At 29.7% G+C, this 22,586-nt stretch overlaps 1 protein-coding gene across 1 annotated transcript; it reads right to left on the reverse strand.

The window, feature by feature from the left end:
* Nucleotides 1–1,344: 1,344 nt before the first annotated feature.
* LOC132918834 (protein cueball) lies at nt 1,345–22,502 on the reverse strand. Its single transcript, XM_060980187.1, has 7 exons — nt 21,877–22,502; nt 11,142–11,357; nt 10,858–11,050; nt 8,853–9,306; nt 6,652–7,088; nt 3,208–3,520; nt 1,345–2,523 (listed from the first exon to the last, which is right to left on the reverse strand). The coding sequence occupies exons 1-7, from the start codon at nt 21,944–21,946 to the stop codon at nt 2,389–2,391; spliced, it is 1,818 nt and encodes a 605-aa protein (XP_060836170.1). The 5' UTR covers nt 21,947–22,502; the 3' UTR covers nt 1,345–2,388.
* Nucleotides 22,503–22,586: the final 84 nt, after the last annotated feature.

A 22,586-nucleotide genomic window follows, 5' to 3' on the forward strand; every position in this document is an offset into this window, starting at 1 on the left:
TGGCCTCCTATTGTCCTATTGCCTTACTTAGAGATAAATTCTAGCGCCATCACTGACACACTAACTCTGACAATTGTGGTTAGACGTTTCTTCAAATATTTTATTATTTTATTACTTCAGTGCCACTGGATATTTAAAATTATTGATAAATATTTCTTTACTATTTTATTCACGAGCCTTTCAAAACCAACTTCCAAAGCTGCGTGAGAGGTATATTTTTTATTAATTAGTAGCTTCTTCGTTTTATTACATTCATGAAAGAAACTCATAAACATAATGTCTAAATATTTGAGCATTAAAAAAATAGAAATCAAAAACACTTGTTTACGTTGATTGCGGAATGATATCCGGGAAGTAATTTTATTATAAATTTATAAATATGCCACATTTGAGAAGGCTGAGAAATGACATGCTCTAAAAAATCAACTGGCTTGAAGGCTATATATATCCTTGTTCACTGGAGAATGATACATCAACAACAGAAAATATATAAGCCCTCAAATATACTAATGAATATTTCTTAAATTAGTTAGATTTAAACATCTATTTTAAAGAATGTTCCTGTTAGTTGTAAATAAACAATTACATAAAATACAATTTATTAAATAGAAATATTATTTCGTAAGCATTGTGAATTTTTAAAAAAATATTAATTTATAAGCTAGTGTACAACTGATCTTACTACCCAATTATACTTATCTTTTTTTGTCTTGCTTCTACAACATCTCTGCCCCTATATTTTTGGGTTTAAAATACCACGAATGAAAAACAAGTTATAATTGCTTTAATTTTTTTTTTCAATCGACATTTGTACATTAACATCAGTGGATGTTAGAAACATTAATTTCATTCAAATCATAAAAATTATAATTCATTAAAAAAAAAAAAATCTATTAAAATAATTATTTTCAATTTTAAGTAAAACATTGAAAATATGAATTGAGTAATAAATTATTTTTTGTTCTACCTGGACACCGTAGGCTTTGTGTACACCCTCCAAAAACACGTCACTGGTCGTGATCTATTCGATCACGAATGGTCTTCATACGGCTCTTCATTAGTTATGTGCGTACAGTCATATTGAAAATGGAAATGTGTATAATTTTGTAAAAACAATATTATGCATTTTTGCCTCGGCGTTCCTTAGGTACCCCTTCACCCCTTCAGGAACGTATTAAATTCACTATACAAAAGCCGACGACCAACCGACCTCCTCCTAATCACTATTAATTATACCCATATAAATCTAAGTAATTTTCAATGAAATAATCGACCGGAAATTGCCAATTATAAATCTTGTACAGCTATTAATCTGTATCTGACATAAATCATAATAATAAATTGAAAAAAAAATTCAATTTAATATAATTCTGAAAAATCAATACTCTACAATAATGTAAGAACAAATATAATGTTGTGGGAGGACTTTACCCCCAAAAAAAAACTTACCTTGGGTGTAACTTTTTTTAGTATAAATTTAGGGGTTGTCACAGCGGATTAAACTTAAGTCTTTACTAAAGCGAGAATTGAACATAATATGGCTTGCTGTTAAAAATAAAATAAATAGAGGTAGGTAGGTTATAATATAATTCGAACGTATATAAAAAAAAAGTTTTTTAAGATTTAAATAATAATACGTATATTATATTACTATGCGACGTTTTACAAAAAAATTCGCAAATACTTATCAGTATGTAGGTATAATATAATACATAACAATATTATATAGCATACATATCTTAAATGTATGATTTTATTTTTAAAGATAAATATTTAATTTACAAAATATAGTAAATACAAATACTTATTGTAACGACAATACACTAATTTCACTAGTTTTAACAATAAAACGAAAAAAAAAATACTTAAGATACAAATTTCCAGTCTTGTATTAAAAACAGCTCATTAAAAAAAAAAAAAAATAATAATAATAATAAAATAATATAATAATATCAATAGAATTATATGGATTTGTGGGAGGGGGGGCTGCACGATTGGAAAGAATAAAAGCGGCACATGCATTCAGAGTCAAACATATCGTACGTGTGGAACCACATAAACCGTATTTGCGGTAGGTACATAGTTTTAGCAAACACACGATACGTTTCAATAAAACATATTAGGCATATATAAATCGAGCTTTTCGTGTAAGTGTTTTTCTACAAATAAATAATAGTAATGCTCTAATCGATACTCTCTTCGGCAGTTTAAATCGTAAAAAAATTGGAAACCGAATGGCTTGGAACGATATAGAATATCACAAATTCGTCCAGCTACAACAACAACGACAACAACAATGCACAACGTGTTACACCCATACAGCCCCTTAAGTAAAAACATTGGTAAAAACGAATAAGTTACATTTCAGTTTTACACCAGACTATTACATCAATACAACGGTTTTTCGTCTTCGCTCGACATGTCCGTATTGCTCAACAAGTTCGCTTTGTCTTCTTTTTTCGACTTGCTCAACGACAACAGACCTCCCATCTTGGACGACCGAAAATCTGGTTCGAAACATGGCTAAAAACAAAAATATAATTTTAGCATAATGATTTTTAATTATTAATAACAATAAGCAATATATTCTAACTGTAAAGCCCATTTTTTAACATGTTAAATATATTATATGCACACGAAATATTAAAAATATGCAAAGAGTATACACCAACAATGAATGAATATGCGTATAAGCACTTTATCCATAAAAATACTCGGACAATTATATGGCATTTAAATAATATGTACAAATTAATTGTACGGTGCTATTTTAAATCATCTATTTCAATTTAGTATTATATAAAATATTTAATAAACGATAAATTTATCCAGCCAGTCGTTCAAGATAATCTTATGCTCGAAATAGCTTTATAACCCGTTGGTCGTTACAATAAAACATTTTAATGAAAATAAAAAATAAAAAAATTAAATTATTTTATTTAATATTAATAAAATATTCAAATTTTATATAATTTCTTAACAATGTGTAACTTATACTAATCTTTACTTGAATTCACAAAAAACCGTTAAAAAGCTAAAATCAACCACAGAATCTATACATTACAGAACTTCGACATTTATATTTAATCAGTTATTGTAAATTAAGTGTATACGAGTAATATGAATTTGCATACAAATCGGGGACCCATAATAAATTATAACAAATCATTTTTAAGTCTTATGACACCAACTGCGCGATTAACTTACCGTTTCGCAAATGTTCATGTTGCAACAGTTCTCGATAGTTATCTCGCACTGTTGATTTTCCTGTTGCGGAGGGCGGCACGTCAACGGCGTGATGCTTTTGTTCACAACAATGCGCTTCTTGATCCTGGGTCGGCGGCCCAGCAACCGCACTTTCCTGGCCAGCACTATGGTAACGGTGCAAAGGCAGACGACGAACACCGTGAGTATGGCGATTACGGCCGCCATGCTCTTGCTGAGTCTGCACGGTGAAAGGTCCGAATGATTGAGCATAGCCATTTCCGAGTAATCGAATTGCTGTCTGTATTCTTCGCACCTGAAAAAAAAAATTGTTATCATTATCATCGGATGACAAAACCCGTTACGGTCTAATATTGACAAGTTGGATATGTTATGCGCCTAATGGGGTATGGAGCGATATTATTATAATATATCTAAGGCCTATTTTTTGTAATTCGTATTATCAACACGTATGTTAGTATAGCAAACAAACACGTATGTGGGGGAGAGTTCGTCTTTCTTATTTAAATAAAAATTATCATACATATGTTTTTTAACGTAGACTTGTTTAAATGCTTAAATATATAATACCATATATTATATAATAGTTAAAAAAATTATCGTATAACTGACGGTCTAAATCAAATCCATAACTGATAAATTATTGCCAACGATAAAACATCAAATAGTGTGATGTGATCAGATTAAATACTGTCGCAAATTACATAGTCGTTACAGGCGCCTAATAATTTCGCGCTATACCTATATACACTACTACACCTAACGAATTTCGTATTACACACAAAAATAAGCCACGGATAAATCCTGGTTTTGGCATATCCCCCTATAAATATATGAAATGTTTAAATACAATAAATAAATTTAATAAAACAGATATAAATAAATACATAAATACTAAGCCATTAACAGTAGGTAGTGCAATCGTACAATAGTGCATAATGTTTAACAAATGTTTGACTGCTTATTATTACCAATTATCACTATAAAATCGTTTAAGCAAGAATTCAGAATCAATTATGATGATGCTATCTGCACACACACACACACACACACACACACACACAAACAGGATTTAATGTTCATTAAAATAAATTATATAAAGTTTGAAACTATATTATAGTATTCAATAGTTCAATGCATGTGTCTACAGAGGAATTAAATATTATATAAAAATCGACTAAATTGCATCGTCGGGTCAAGAAAAACAGCGCAATCGTAACGCACATACAATATTATAGGTTCAACAGGTTACAAATTTAGAATACATAATACATAATATGTACACACATTGCGCAAGTGCTGTTTAAACCACTGGTTTAATATGTTATTCAAATGTACATTGAACATACATCACATATACACGATACGTGCAAGGGTCCGGGGCAAACGACCATACTACACTGTGTATATACTTCAGTACTTGGCCTTATATATATATATACTTAGAGATACATTCAGTATAGTTCCATTCACTTGTGAGAGCGGTGTTGGCGTTGTTTTTTAAAATAATTGAAAACATACACCAAATGGATTTATAATATAGAAGGTAAAGGTAGTAGGCATATCTACATCGTTTGAATATTTCCGAATGATCCGTAACAAAAATACTCGCGGTGGCGAAGGTATTGCAAGACCAATTATATATTTAAATCATGAACAAATACATTTGTAAGGTGACTAATACATATTATATACATACATTTATTTAGTTATTATAATTATTACATTTAGCGTAATTATATAGTCATTATATTCCTTGTTTATTGCTTCGGAATTTAAACACCACAGGTACAACTATGTGAAATAATGTATGGGAATGGGAAAACCCTGCAACGCAATAGAATATATAATGTTCCGCATATTACCTAGTTCTAGTATTTACGAATAAGAGAAATTATATGATTCCTAAATGTTTATATTAATCGTATAATGCATTATAACATTAAACATATATGTATACGTTTTCAGTGTGTTCCTCGTGATGTTTAATATCTTATTAATCTTAAGGGCCTTAAGTTAAGGCTAATGTATCGTTTTATAAAAACGGTATAACCGTTACCAAATAATTCACGAATAGCCAAGACCGTTGAAAAACTTAGATGACGGATGTATCATAATATATTTAATATATAAATAAAGGTGAATGGATACTATAGACGATCGTATATATTTCTTATTATACGAAACTACGATTTTGCGGATTTCAAGGCGGTCGCTGTCACAACAATATCGTGAAAGTGTAGCATGTTATAAATCTATATACTATACTCTATAATATTATAATATATAATGTATGCGGTACTAGACGCACTGAAATAACGAATCGAGGCCCCTCGGCGACGTCAATTCAGGTGGCGTTCTAAAGCAGAATAAGTATATTTAGTTAATGTACTTTCCGGGTATACGTATACAGCATATTTTGCATTGATAATCAATTAATGTTCTTCAAAATCTCGCATGGAAACGATACAGAATTATCACTACTGCGCCACTTGTACGTCGATTCGTCGTGTATAACAAACACATGTATACTGCATAATATGTGTATCGTAAATTCGTATAATAGTTATTAAACATAGGTAAACCATGGTTATCAACAGTTCCGCTAGACACTATATACCACCCTATAGATGACCTCATATACGAATCTAACTCGCAAACATTATACGACAAAGACATTAATGCGTATGTATGTTTATGTTTTCGGACAAAGTGGAGCGAAATAAATTAATAAATACACGTTAACAGTGATTTTGCATGTAATATTTTTAAAGCTACTACAAACTATACTATATATGTATCGTGCATGTGTTAATCAAATATTTTAACGTGAACCATAATCGTGATTTCGATAAAATGTTTGTAGACTGTAAAAACTTTTCTCCTCGTACTTTGAGGTAATAGGCGTAATACACAATTCTTAAGTCCAAAAATATATTTTGAAGAACTTTTGTTTTAAGTCCCGTATAACCGGAAACAGAATTATTTTCTGAAAATGCTGAATTAATAGTTTTTACACTACTTCGTCGTAGTGTTACATAATTAACGAGATTAAAAGTATAAATTGTCATTGAAAAAATATCGAAAAAAACCTAAAACTAAAATCAAAATCATGAAATTAGACTTTTATTCAAAATCGCAGTAAAACCATTGCTCATGTCAATGATATGTAAATATGATTATAATTTTCCTCGAAAATCAAAAACCGACCGAAACACGATGATGAACAACCGCCGATTGGCGTTAAAAGCACAAAAATGTATGTAAACAATATACACGCCTAAGCATCGCATCATATACCAATAATAATTTTTCGCAAATCCGTCAACATGCGGTGCGGTCGCGAGAGTGTTCGAATGCCTAGTTTTTGTCCAATCGTCAATGTATCAATTTACTATAATAATATAATTGTAATATTTATCTCACCTGCAGACGGACGACTGTTGTTGTTTGGACATGACGTGCTGGCAGTACACCGTGCACACCTCGTTCAGCCAGGACGCTTTGTACTCGCACGCTTCGCCCGCGTACCCGACCGGACACTCGCAATGCGGATTGCCCGCTCCGTCCATCGTGCAATCGCCACCGTTCTGGCACCTGCCCGCGCACAGCTGCTTATCGCACCGTTCGCCGTAGCTGGTGTCCGAGCACTGGCAAGTCGGCTGTCCCGCGTCCGACAACGTGCACGTCCCGTACACGCAGTAACCGTCGCACACGCCCGTCTGGCAGTATTCGCCCTCGAAACCCGGGGCGCACGTGCACGTCCCGTTGGCGTGCAACACGCCCTTGTTCTTGCAAATGTTCTTCAGCACCTCGTACGGGATCAGTTCCGGTGTCAGTTCTGTTGTCGTCACCGCGATGTCCTGCGCAAACCAAAGACAATATTATTATTATTGCGTGACTGGGGGGCTGGCGAAATGTACAATTGAATTGTGTTGTTATCGCAGTATAATAATAATGCCATATCCACAATATTAAATGAGTGCATTAGCAAATGAGAATATTAATACTGAGCCACCCGAGCGTAGAATATTTTTTCATGTATTTTTATTTTAAACGAGTACCTAATTTAAATTTGAAAAAAAAATTATTTGAATATAGAACTATTCGCGAGCCATTAAAAAAAAAAAAACATGAAATAAACTCTATGCTTGGGCTCAATTATTATATAATATTATATCTTCTACAAATTCAGTAATATTTAAATTTCCTCAATAATTTGACTATAAATAAACTTTAGTAAGAATCCTATACGTAAATTGTCCATGCTACTTGCGAGCTGCGTGTAAGATAAAGACAACACGTGCTAGTGCAGCGTCCTTTTTAAAAGTATAATAATATAGTACACTTGGCGTCTTTGCGCGGTGACATAGAGCCGACACAACTGGTTACACGCAAAATATATACGCTACTGGCGAGCCCCGATTACCAATTCGTTTAATGTCTTATTAAATGCTATTATGAGGTAATCCAAAACAGACACTTTAAAATAAATACATGTAATCTGTCAACGGTAGGTACCTACAAAACCACGAACATAATTTCGCTTGACAAACTACGCTATGAAACAGAACATTTATAAAATAACAATAATAAAAACTGTACTTTTTATTATATAAATTAAAATAATTTATGAAATTTAAAATACTTAAAACATTCAAATTTATTTAATTGCACACGTTTATAAAATTAATTTACATTTATAGTGCGGTTATAGTCCATATTGTTTATCAAAACTCAAAATGGTGGCAATTTTAACATCACTAAAAAAACATGGAAATTGGTCTCAATGACCATGCATAGTTTGGTCCTACTAATTTTATAAAACTGTTATATTTAATGTGTACAAATAACTGCAAAACATATTTAAAGTCTTTAATGTCATTAAAGTAAATATAGGCACCTATTTTTAATTATTTTTTTAAAGTGTCATGTTTGTGATAATAAACCTTGAAAACTTATATAAACATAAAAATACCGAGTTAAAAAATAAAATTCCCGGAAAATTGATATACCGTATTCACAGTTGTAAACGACCAAAGTCCAGAAGACTGAAAAAGAAGTACCTATACATTAAAATAATTTGTTTCACTGTTTTCAACTCTAATTATTAAAAGATATAAACTATAAATATTATAGGTAAAGAAAACATGTCGAACTAAATACATTTAAAAAGATAAATAATATTTGACAACTAACGATAATAATTGCATATATTACCTATACCTATATAAAACATTAATGTTCAATTGGGAATATATACATTCAAACGCGTACAGAAAGGTCACTTTGTATATATATTAAATTATACGCGATCGTGCATATATTATAAGTTATATAAGTTATTATACCTAGTACTACCTACTCACTCACTAATGTCACCAAACTAATACTTATCATGGCCGATTGATCTAAAGTATTGAACAATCTAATCTCATCTTTCAGAATATATCTCTCAGTTTATTTTCACCTTACAAAGTTTTGGTGATCGTTTATTATCAATTTATTTTACACATAGTCTGTTTGAAGACATCATCAAAGGGCACATTTCTGCTGAGGGAACGAGTTCGACTAGCGAGTGGGAAAACTGAGGGCGAGAATGGATAGAAAATTGGTGTGAAACGTACTTTTGACCTGTGCATCGCGCAATACGTGCTGTTGATCATGGTAGTGTTGCCGGTGGGCGTTATCAATCCCATGGGCGTGCTGATCATCTCGTATTTGGCGACCAACGACGGTTGCACGCCGCCCTGGAACGAGTCCTTGGGCATTGTCCACACGGCGTTGTTGATCCAATCGCTCCAGTAGATGTCCTGGTCGTCTACCGCAATGGAGAACGGCTGGTGGTGCGTACCGTGGATGAGCGTCCTCCTGGAACCGCCATCCGGGTTGCTGCTCTCGATGCTGTAGTATAGACCCTCGTGTTCGTCGCTCCAGTAGATCAAGTTGCGTTCTACGTCTACGGCGATGCCCAACGGCTGGAATAGGTTTTCGTGCACTATGATTTGACGATCAGAACCGTTCAGGCGCGACCGTTCGATGGTCGCGTTTAAATGGTTACAGTTTGTCCAGTACAAATACCTGAAACACGAAAACGCATAAGTATTGCTTATTATAATATTTTTAAAACGGTCTTGTGAGATTTCACTTTTTGTGGAGGGGGTGATGATTATTCGAGCAGACTAAACTTGCACCGCCAAAGAGTGTGGATTCGAGTTTAGCTTCTTAATTTGGTTGCTAATGAGATAAACCGCGAATCATTATCGTATATAAGTCATTTGCTAAGTAAAACGCTGATTATGCGATTCGTGTCAATAAAAATGAGCATTAATCTGTTAACAAGTTCAGATAACGTATGCCGCAGTGACGTAGGGTCAAATTCAACAATCTGGTATATGTCCAAACATACATAATTTACTATATAACTATATTGTTTTTATTTAAAATTATGTTAATTATTGATTGTCAAAAAACTTTAAGGTAGTTTCATTAATTTAAAAGAAGAAGAACGTTTGTGCTAAAAACATAAGGATAGTTCATATTTTATTCTATTGAATATATTGACTTTAAGAAGTTTTTAAGTAATTTGAATACATATTATCAATATATCAGATGAATGCTACATCTATTTGATGTAATTTATCACAAATATCAATCATTTAAAATATTTTATGAAATTTGGACTATTGCGTCAAAAATATATTAATAAATAATCGAGATTCGAGATCAAAAATTCACTTAAATCATCGTAGGTTTTTTTTTATATATACTAAAATGATTTAACTTTGTAAAACAATAAGTTACTTCCTTAAAAACAAAATAGAACACTTCAATAAAATTAAAAATATTGAACATTTCAGTATCGTATATTTGTAATCTTATAAAGTCCATAATATATTTATGTATAATCCGCTCGCTAAAGTAATAATACGTCGTCACTGGCTAGCGTGAAGGTTATCAAAGTAATGTGATCAATACTGCTCATTAACATTATAGTGACCTATCTGTATTTTCATTCAATCTCTTATTATTAAATTATATACCATTCATTTAAATTATATTTCAGTAATTCAGTTAAAGCTATACTATTCAATATTCATGTTTTAAATCAAAGTTGATAATTATTTAGTTCAAATTAATAAAATGTCATCAGTGTAAGAAGAAAATAATAATATTTATGGTACCTACATTGTACAATATAAATTAGGCTATAAAAAACAAAGGTACTAAAAACTGTAGGGAATCATTTACACAATAAATGTATATTAAATTAGAATAAAAATGAATATATAATATTATAATGACATTTTCATTTTTGGATAATTTATATTGACAACAAAAAATAACCTTCGATATAAAAACGCTTTAGTGTAGAATTAATTTCTTATATGAAACCGTAGTAACTTTTCTTAAACGATAGTTAAATTAATCTAAATCATATGTATAAATATAATATATTTATATTATGTTTACAAAACACTCTTTTTTTTATTTATTTATTTATTTTAAGATTTAAAATGTTTTGACACACTTGGTGCTATTACATGTATTTCCAAAACAGACTAAAATCAATCAAATATACCAATTTGTATATTATTATAACTCTGAAGCAACCGATAAAAATCAACTCACCCTCGACACGTGTCGATCGCTATTCCCTGGGGTATTGCATCCTTGAACCTGAACAGGACGTGTCCTATGAGCGGAACCTTGGTCGAATTTTCTGGTACGTGAACGTAGTTGATGGTCAGTCCGTTGCCGGTAGTCCAGTACAACGTGGACGTACGCTCGTCGAACACCATACCAAGTACGGTAACATTTTGTTCTTTGAAAAAAAAAATCAGAACATTAATGCATTACTTGGCGAAAGTAAACATTTTGGTAGCTGCGACAGACGAAGTCCAAAATATACTTACTGGCTACGATAGGTTCGATGGTGGTGTACGCTGTATCACCGGTAGTCTTTAACCGGAATATACTTCCGACTTTTTGATTGGCGTCACTGACGTATACGTCTTTTTTAATAGGATCATACGCAATGGCACCCATGTTTTTCAACTTATCGGCCGCTGTATTCTCCACGACATTTTTTGTAAGGAACTGAATCTGAGCTGGAGTTACCACGCTTAAATCTATAAACCAATACACAAAAATAATTACACAACTAAAATAACAATACACTTAAAACAATATTATTTAATTAAGATTTCATATTATAAGAATTAAGTAAATATTTTTGATTTACTATAATCATACTACGCAGTATAAATTATAAGAGTAAAATCTATATAAAACACGTGAGTATGTATATATGTAATAAATTCCGGTATATTAAGATACACGCTATAGCTTCATTCCATATAGCTTTCACTATAGAAAGAAAAATATATTCTTCTTTTACGATTACATAATTATGTTTTACTTTTTTTTTCCTCCGATAAAGTATAATACACGCACATCTTTAGTTGAATCTTTAGTAGATTCTATTCTTATTTTGCATTACTTAATTAAATATGGTCAAATATAAAAATTAATATAAATAATTATAGAACACATATTAATAGTATATAACGTATACATATTAACGTTGAACAACAACGTCATAAACTGAACGATGTATCACGTAATGAAATAATTAAAAGAAACAAATACGTTCGACTTCCGCTTAATTTTAAATAAAAACCTTTTTGAATTTAAATTAGCTAAAAATTATATCTTCAAGGATTATAGAAATGCAATGTAATTTTATACGAGTTTGAACTAATTTTTATTCAAATTTTACTTTGAATAATAGTTTATATAAGGTAGTTATTCAATTAGTCAATGAATTAGAACCTAATTATCTGCATACATTTATCGATGTCATATCTAATGTGTAAATAGATACTTATTTATACCTGTTTTAAAAGAAACAAACTCTTATATCAGTTATATCATCCCTTTTGTGCTTGCGAAGATAAGAAACATATATTTAGCCATTTAGGTAGATAATGTATCTACATTTTTCATACAGATTCTATGTCAACATTGACCTCAATTTTAATTACAAGGTTATCTACATGAAACAAGGTGAAAAAAAACCGATATACAATAATTAAAATGACAAGTTCGAAGATACAACTCCGGTTTTTAAACTGTTTGGTTCGGGAATTAATTATATTTTATACATCATCTATATATCTATAATCAGATGTGGAGGAGATACAATTGACCCAAGGGCAGACTATCCATATCATTAGTCTTAAAGCTTATTTCCTGGAATGTGAACTGAAAGTACCAGAAATTACTATTTTCAATTGTTGCGAATTGAAGATAATATCATTTCCCATCATATATATCAATTTATTTGAATACCTGCAGATATTTCACCTTGAACTTGTCCATTGATTTCCTCTATTACTCAAATAACAGTCTAAACATTCGATGTGAAAACAATAAACGAAAAGACAAATTGTATAGCACAAAAAAAAGTTTTAAACGTAATTGACTGAAATCGATTTATTATAATATGGTTATAACTTGAATATTGTCATACTTAATATTGTACATCATATTAAATAAAAGTTTATACGACTTATAAATATAACACGTGTTAACAGTTATTTAAAATGTTATTTGAAATTTAAAAAATATTAATACAATCTCTGAGTAGTTTATTATGGTGTGAATGAAGATTGCTATCTCAATATATCAATGTATCATCGTTTTTTTTAATTATTAATTATTATATAAATTGTCAATAGAATTTTCATAACATGGGCGAGTATGAAAAATGAACAATTTCCGATTATAAAGTTTAATGTGTATTTATCACCAATTTTTGGTTAATAAACAAAATTACTTTTAAAGTATTTTATAATTGTTTAATAATTGTATACACACGTGGATACCATTCATTATTATATGATTTTATACGAAGCAAATATACTGATTTCCATATTAAAATTGATGTGTACGAGTCCTACACATTACCACTTACCAGTATCTAAGTTTTATTTAACTCGTATAACTTTGTTTTTATAATTGCATTATAATTTGCAACAAACTGATATACGTATGTAATTGAAATAAATTATAATAAAAAGGTAAATATCTAACTACTGTATATTGCAGGAACAGTGGAAGGTTACACTTGCTACTTTACATACGCTTTTATTTATAAAATAATAACAGAATTATATTGTAGTTGAATATTCAATAGTAATAGTATAGAGTAAAGTAGTACAGAATAAAAACTAAAAGTTCACATTCCCCTCCAATAAAAATACTATAATATAGATACGTATTAAAAATTACGATAAGGTAACTCAACGAAAATGTAAGACGATAAATTGCATTTCGACGTTCGGTACTTTTAACGTATTAAGTAACTGACACAATAAATAATTTCATCATATTAATGTGCATAAAGAATTCAAATCAATTTGATATTATAAATAATTGTTATTTGATCAATAAAATTTATTTATACCTATCTTCTATCAATGTCAACATTTATGATATACCTACTTATTTCCTATAGAAAAAAAGTTAAATAAATGCATTGCTCGAGTAAACAATTATTTTCGAAACAATAAGAACGAATAAATTCCAGATTAGAAGAAAAACCCTTGCGATAAAAAAAAAGCTTACTGCAGAGATAATATTGTTAATATATCTATGACAAAATATATATCAATTATTAATTCAGTAGGTAAACACTTACTAAACGCCTACAAAGATAACATTTTAGTTATTTATATTTACATATATTACTAAATAGAATTAATTATGATAGACAACCGAGTGTTGTCATAAAATTTCTAAAGTTTGTTTATAGTTCTATAAAAAAATTAAAGAATTGTATTATATTAATACAAATCGAATAATTCATATTTAATATAATCATATTTTAATTGGACGTTACATATAAACACAAATATAGAAATCAACTTAAATATATTTAGAAAAAATATGTTGTACTTGTACATATTATATTATTTATTATTTAATATATTTTTTTTATTATTATTATATAAAATGTAAAGTGTCTTATTATTAATAATAATATAAAGTAGGTATATTAACATATATTATCATCTAAATTAATAACGTCTAATTTTATAATTGGCGATCACCTAGCTATATAATTAAGAATATCGGATTGATTGTATTTATTTAAGCGCCATAAAAAATAACGTCAAAACAAAATTAATTGAAATATTTAAAAGTTAGATACGTGGAAAGTCTATATCAACCATCATTTGATTCAATTCGACAGTTAAATTATATCATTTTATATTTGTTAACATTATTAATATAATAATTAAGACCATCATACTATTATTAATATACATATTATTTTACGCAATATTAATATAAAATAAAAGTTTTTAAATACTATTTTTATTTATTTTTAGGTATTTGACCTTCTCGTGATATATGACTTATGAGTTTATGACTATTAGTAGTCAAATTATGTATTATAGTTATCGAATCCCAAAAATCATAATGAAAAACATTTGAATATTTTATAACACTTAATCATATAAAATGATGAACTATTTAATATTTGAAAAATGGTTATTTAATTTTCATTAGGTCTTCTGAATTCAAATTTACATAATTTTTTTTAGACTATGAATGTGTTATACCTGTGTCAGCCAAAAATGTACAGCTCAAAACAATCCCACCTATCAAGCGACAGTAAATACAAGGCAGTACACTACAGTAGCCAACCATTATCTATTTTTAACGTCAATACCGAATACTCTAAATAGTGTAGCTAGAGCTAAGCTCTTCGATTAACACCTGAATATTCAATCACGACAATCACGTGTCATAGTGACAAATTATATTATATTATGGTACTAAGGTATCGATAACAAAATAAAAGCAATACAATTATCATTAACCAACAAATCTAACGATGTTCAGATCTGAAAATAAAGTATATTCTCAACACAGTACACCGTATAATCATGTCATTATGCAAACAGTAATAAAAAACAATACAAAAAAAAACACTATGAAGTAAACATGCACACGTCACTCTAATAACCTAATTTACCAATGTTAATATAAATCTCAATTACTATTTTAATAATAATAACAATAATAATAATAAAGAAGCTATTGATTATTATTTATTGTTATAATATTTGTTTAACTGATTATTAAAAAAGGCCATACTGTATAGCCTATACAGATAATTCAAAAATTAAGAAATTTAAAAGAATACTATATTTTCTCTTATATAATGTACATGTATATGTACCTATTACCATTGATTATAAATATTTATTTTATAAGATATTAAAAATGTTTAACGCTTGTTAACTACTTCGAAAACATTATAAATGAAATTGATTAAATATATTACATTCATAAATTTAATTAATCAATTCTGTTTATACAACATCGTGTATTGTGTATAATATATTTGATTTAAATTGTGATTATTCAAATATTTAAAAACTGTTGTACTACGTAACCTAAAGTTCATAATCTACTATTAATATTACACACATTACAATAGATTGATAGATACGTGCTGTATTATTATAGTAATAATATTCATTAATGCATTTATGAATTGTTTTTTTATTAAATCATAATGTATCAATAAAAATATGTACTAGCTATATATCAACAACAAAAGTTTCAAAATTATTCCTATTTAGTATTAAATGGAAAAAATTAGACCGTTTACAATATGAAGAAATAATATATCTGTACAACTTGCCTGGGTGTCAGACTCAGTATGTGTGTAAGGATAATTATATCTCCCTATTAAAAAAATTATACAATCTATAAATTTAAAGTATTTTTAATTATCTCTGTGACTAAAATATCATATGCAATCCAGCAATACGAAATTAAATTAGATAGCAACGACACGTAGACACAAGAAACATTGCAACGTTAAACGTCTTGTATAGTAGTTTGCAAATGGATGACCCCCTCCCCCTCCTTTGGATTAAATAACAATTATCTCGGTAACGATTAACAACTCAGTTAAAATAAAATATGTCCATAAAAATGTCAATATTTTAATTTTTTGCCAAGTATTAACATAAACCTCATTTACGGTTTTCTTTACAATTAACATTATTTCAAAGAATTTAAATAGATAATACGGTACTTAGTAAAAATGTCTGGGATATAAATAAGTATAAAAAACCAATTATTAAGTATAATGATTGCCATTGCATAAAACACTAACTGATTAATTTAATATTATGCAAATTTTGAATTGAATCATTATTTATAATATAATATTTAGATTATTATTATATCCGTTCAATACTTTTACATTGTTCTAGTTCAATACCTGACTGCCAATGCCAATTGCCAATACTGGGTACCTAACTGTAAAGTACTTCAAAATTCTATGAATTACTCGTATTTCCTTAAATATAATACTAATACTACTGAAACTAAAATAATCAACAGTTTGAATAATGATAAATATACGAAAACCCATATAATTTAGGTACCTTGAAATTTAATTATTGATTGAAAAATATTTTGATACGCATAATGTGTACAAAACCGGTATTAATATTCATGGCGAATTGCTTTATAATATGATAGTTTGGTATTTATCAAGTTTTACTAAATAAGCACATAAGAAGACCGTAAAAATACTAAAAATATGAATTGGAAAAATCAAACTATTATATAATCTATATAATAACATTCGAACGATTTGTAATAAATAATAATATAAGGAAATACATGGATATTGTACGTTGTTTCAGCGTAATGGAATAATTTTTATTTTTTTAAATATTATTTAACGTAACCTAATCTATAACTATAAAAAATAATAATATACTTTCTACAATATTTTTAAGATCTTACAATGGACAAAATTAAATGCTTGTTAAAATATAGTAAATTAAAGCTAATTAAACCACCAATTAGAATCCTAACGTTCAAACTATTTATGTAACCGTGTCTATTAAAAATATTTCGTAGTTAGTTAAAAATAAAATCATTTTATACTGCAAATAAATGATACGGATTAAATTTAAATAATTAACAGCTTAACTTAACATTTTCAAAATATTATTTAATTATTAAAAAAAAATGAACAAATAACATTGGTGGCCTTGATTGAAATAAGTATCCATTACTTATTAGTGGCATATTATTAAGCTTGTTAAATCTCAATCCTGTACTTCATTAGAAACTGAATAAATAAGACAGTTTGTTTTCAAGTAACCATTTGTCTATTGGTTTTGAATTGAATAAATGTCAATCCTTTTTCGATTTCCCGAGGAATTCCTATAAATATCCTATTATTAATTACACGTTTCTTAAATCACGGCAGTTACTTGTAATATCACAAGAGGTTAGAATAATTTATTATACACTCAATTGTTTATTGTAACAATTAAAAAAAAAACTGTTAGATATGATAATGAATTATAATAATATATATTATATTATTATTAACTTGTCTTAAAGTGTTTTGTTTATACTACAATTTTCTAGTGAGTAGGTATATATTATGATAAGCGAGCGTTCAGTTTAACAAATTATAGTAAAATATACTAAATAGGTAATTCATTACCACCTCCGCGGACAAGATAAGTTATTCATTTAATATTATTATTTCTTTAGTTATTAAAAAACATAAATTTATTATCAATGATTATTTGTATTTAATTGTATCAGTAGACTTAAAAAAAAGTGAAAATATTAAAAATATAAGGGTATAATAATAATTTTTCTATGAACAATGTATTATATATGTAGGTAATCTGTTATCATTAAAACAAAATGCTTTTAATTACTTACTATAATATTAAACAACAATTAAATTTACATTTCAAATTTCTATAAATAAATTATACAATGATGGCATTTAAAAGTTCATTGATCTTTTTACTAGTAACTGAATAATTTTATTTTCTGGTACCTGTCTATGATTTTTTCGAAATTTCATGAACTATGTAGATATTGGATTAATTGCTACACTAGGTACATTATGCAATATTTTATTACCTTGGCAAATAGTATATCTAATCATAACTGTTCTATATCAAGATACAAGAATTTAATATATTATCTATATTAATACACAATATATAAAAGCCATTAAAGGATAATTAAAAATATTTTATTTTGACCTGCCCAAAGTAGGTCACCATTAAATAAAAAACAAATGGTTTTTTATAACACAGTTTTATTAATACTGAAAACACCTTTAGTATTCATAGAATAATAATTCAATTAGACAAAAAGATATTTTTAACTAGTTTTACATTACAAATAAATTGTTGTTTGAATTAAGATCACTCCAGTTACACGACAAATTAAATGAGGAACATCCCCTCGTTCAAAAGTAATCAACTAGTTCTAAGTAATAACTAGTATGCCAAAAACCAATTACAACAATATCAAAATGTAATTCGTGAATAGTTGATTCTAAAGTTTCAAAAAAAAAAATATTTTGATAATCCTGAATTTCTACTCAACCACGTAAATTACGCTAGGAATACTGGGCTCTTGCGCACAAGGCACTACATTCCGCACGTTAATGTAATACGTGTAATTCTAGCTTTCTAGAATAATAGAAATTATGTGGAACCATATTCGTAAATTATGTTTAAGTAATAGCAGATGAAATCAGACTATCAGAGACCGACACTATTTCACGATAACATAGTAATATAGCACCAGTTACGATGATTAATGAACGATCAACCAATGTCTGCGCCACCGTTATATAAAATATGTCCACGGAATAAATATTACATAATACATCATGTACATAATATTCAGTGTTTTAACTTTGTGTAGCAAAAAGAATAGCGTAGGTACTCGAGATCCGAATTTACGCGATTAATTTTTACATCAGCTCAAAGCTGGACTAGAAAAAAGTCAAACGGCTCAAATGCCGGCCATGTATATTCAATGTGATACAAAATATTTCTAGATTGTTGATATAACGTTTGTTTTACATATGATATTTCAAAAATTCGTAAAATATAATAATTAAAGTTTGATAAAAGCGTATTCAAAACTAATTACAAGATTTTTGACTCGATTTTTAATAAGATGAATATTGAAATATTTTATGAATACAAAATATGTGCGGAAATACTTGTGAATTATGGGAAATTTTATTTTCATTATAGTGAAGTAACAACATTACAACAATAATATAAATTAATTTGTCAGCAGTAAGAAAAATTAAAATTTAATCGAACTGTTTATTGCTTTACAACGTATTTACATAATGATATTTAAACTAACGATTTAGCTTTAGACAGTTACTGTAATAACTTAAATAGGTTTCACGTGTTGACAAATGACAATATATAGAAAGTAGACGTACTACGTAATTTACGCTTTTGTTAAAACACTTTAAAACTGATACTAACAATGTGAGCAAATATGGTAAATAATATTATAAATTTATAAACATATGACTAAACGCATATACTTTAGACTTTTGTAGTTAGTATTTTATAACATTATATTATATAATATAAATTAAATAAATGATAATTAATACATTAATTTATTATTATTTATAATTATAATAAAATAACTTGAAAAGAAAAAATATTAAATTGTTAAGTCATACACAGACTTGTTTTCTTATATTTTTTTTTTTTTGACAGCAACTAGTTTTTGTATTAGTATGCTAGTATTAATAAAATATAATACCTATAGATTTGATTCAACAAATTTGTTCTACATAACGACCTTCAAAATATCCTAGTAATTAAGCATTTAATTAATAATGCAATAACTATTAATAGTAGTAATAGTACTTATTTATTATACATCAACGAACAATTTAAAAAAATACCAATAAGTATAAAACAAGAAATATATCTTATATCAATCATTAAGCTAACATTAAGCTTTCGTTTTTTTTTTTAGTAGTTGTATTGCAATTGGAAAATCGTAATATTTATCAACCACAAGTCCACAAACGATTATTTTAATTAATTTTATGACATTTGGCTGAAGGGTATAAGCTACCTAATATACTAACACTTTATTTTTGTCAGATGGACAATACTGTCTTTGCTATACAAACACTTTTCTATAACAGTCTTATTATACTCCTATAACTACTTATCCAACGAATACCTCAAAAACGAGTATATTGGACAGAACGCAAAAAACCACAAATTTTCCACAAATAACTGCGAATTATCGAAGACACCTAACATAAAAAAAAATACGTCACTGACGATTTACACAAAGTCGTCATATATTTCGGCCACCGAAATATAAGTATACTGTATAGTGCTAAACTTAGGTTATTATAGTAGCGCGATTGCCAAACGCTAAAATCAAGCAGAAAACAAGCGCCGTGAATATGATGTTATCGTCCAACCTAATCTTACCACCGAACGGCATATTAAAACATTATTTACTGCAGGGAATCGATATGGTAAATAAATAAACGAGTTTCGACAGAAACCGATTGAAAACGGGAGTAGGGGTAAAACGTCATTCGTAAAACTTTTGGTGCGTTGTTGCGAAATGTAAAAATAATGTCAGGCATAATATAAACAAATTAACTCGTTTTTTAACATAACAAACGCGTCCGTTATTCTCTGTGAAATTAAAACAACGCGACGACGGAAAAAAACCAATAATAATAATACAAGTATAGGTTACCATCATCGATTATCGTTATTAAATAATATAATATTGTAAAAAACCACATATCTTAATGATCCGGATGTTATGTTTTCAGCTCGATATATAACAAATATATTATGCAGAGTAAAATTTTCAAAACATTTTTTTTTTTTTTTTATTAATAATATGCGTCACGATCAGCGGGTAGTTATTGCGCAATAATATATTATTATTCATGTCGATAAATACTAATCTGAAGAGTGCGCGGGGTCGACGGCGGCGATCGTACGCGACGTTTATTGTTCCAGAGGGTGGGAGCAGCAGTCTGGTAGGGGGTGGAGGGTGCGGGGTGAGTGAAAAACCGTGTGGTGTACGTGCAGTTCGTCACGTACGCCACTCGGCGGCGAACGGTACGGGCGTACGCGCGCGGGGCGGAGGGAGGAAGCAGAAGAAGTAACCGAAGAAGAAGAAGAAGCGAAGTGAAAAAGAATCCGGCAGCCGCCGCGGTCGGGAAATAGGGAAAGGTCATGTGCGCCGGCAGTGTGGCGTACGTGACGACCGGCGTTCGGTCTATGGCCGATCACGTGCGAAAAAAAACAATTCTGTAGGCAAAAATAATTTACGCATACATTATCCACACGCGCGTACGGCCTAGACGGTCGTGTATGCGTGTGCGTCACTGCTATACGACTACAGTACGAATGTATATAGTACGCACATGTTAATTGTAATCGTTATGCTTGTTAATGATTTAATGATCGTTATATATATAGGATACTACACCGTGCAACGTATACGCGATACTACAACAAGTCAATAACGATAATAATATCGTAGTATATTGTTATTATGCAATAATACGATGACATGCCACCGACCAAGCACGAGATGCACGACGTTATCATCATTGATTATAAAGTTATACAAATACTACTACTACTATTACTACTACAATATTACTACTATATAGTAGTAGTAGTAGTAGTACTATTTATTATCAATGATAGCTGATATTTAAGTAATAATTGTAATAATATTATTGTAACGACTTACCCCACGCTCGAACCGTGCCTGTGGCCAAAACGACCGAAACCAATGCGAATGTAAACTTTAGGAAACTCATCGCGTATACGTATGACAAATTATACAATATTTGGTTATACAATAATGTATTATCGGCGAAATGCTTTTCGGAGTATTAAATTAATGACGATATTACGTGTATAATTAGTCTCGGTGGTAAAAAGTTGATTATTACAATTTGATACAATAGTAACAATAAAAATATCAATAGTGCATCCGAAATACAAAAAATATGGACTATAAATAACCGTCGTGGACGCGGTGTCGCGTTAAACTTGACGGGGAAGAGCTTGGAAAAAATTACGGAACATTTGAAATTGCCGCGTGCGGTCGACACGCGCTCCTCCGGGATGCGGCGGACGACGGCGGCGGTATAACTGAGCGAGGAGCGACTGAGCACGGTGCCACGGTCTGATCGGCGGCGGTCGGTAGTGCCGTCGAGTTATTAATATTTTCGGCTCTCCGTCGGCGTGCGTGTAGCGAGCGAGTGTGGAGCGATTACGTCTGCGCGCGCGCGCGTACAGTAGTGCGATTCTCGGCGACTGGTGTGAGCGTGAGTGCGTACGACCGGGCGAGACGGATAGACGGTGCCGAGTGACCGAACCTCGCGACGCGACTCTGGTCAGGCGGCGCCACGGCGACTTGACGTGCGCGCGCCGAACGAGTTTCTTATCAACCGT

Source organism: Rhopalosiphum padi, chromosome 1 (genome assembly GCF_020882245.1).
Source record: "Rhopalosiphum padi isolate XX-2018 chromosome 1, ASM2088224v1, whole genome shotgun sequence".
Lineage (NCBI taxonomy): Eukaryota > Metazoa > Arthropoda > Insecta > Hemiptera > Aphididae > Rhopalosiphum > Rhopalosiphum padi.

What these genes read in the sequence shown, in the direction of transcription:
- LOC132918834 (XM_060980187.1), bottom strand. Translation starts at nt 21,946, where the DNA reads ATGAGTTTCCTAAAGTTTACATTCGCATTGGTTTCGGTCGTTTTGGCC. An exon ending in AGGCACGGTTCGAGCGTGGG is followed by an intron (nt 11,358 to 21,876) that starts GTAAGTCGTTAC and finishes ATTGGTTTATAG; the next exon opens with ATTTAAGCGTGGTAACTCCA. An exon ending in ACATGAACATTTGCGAAACG is followed by an intron (nt 2,524 to 3,207) that starts GTAAGTTAATCG and finishes TTTTGTTTTTAG; the next exon opens with CCATGTTTCGAACCAGATTT.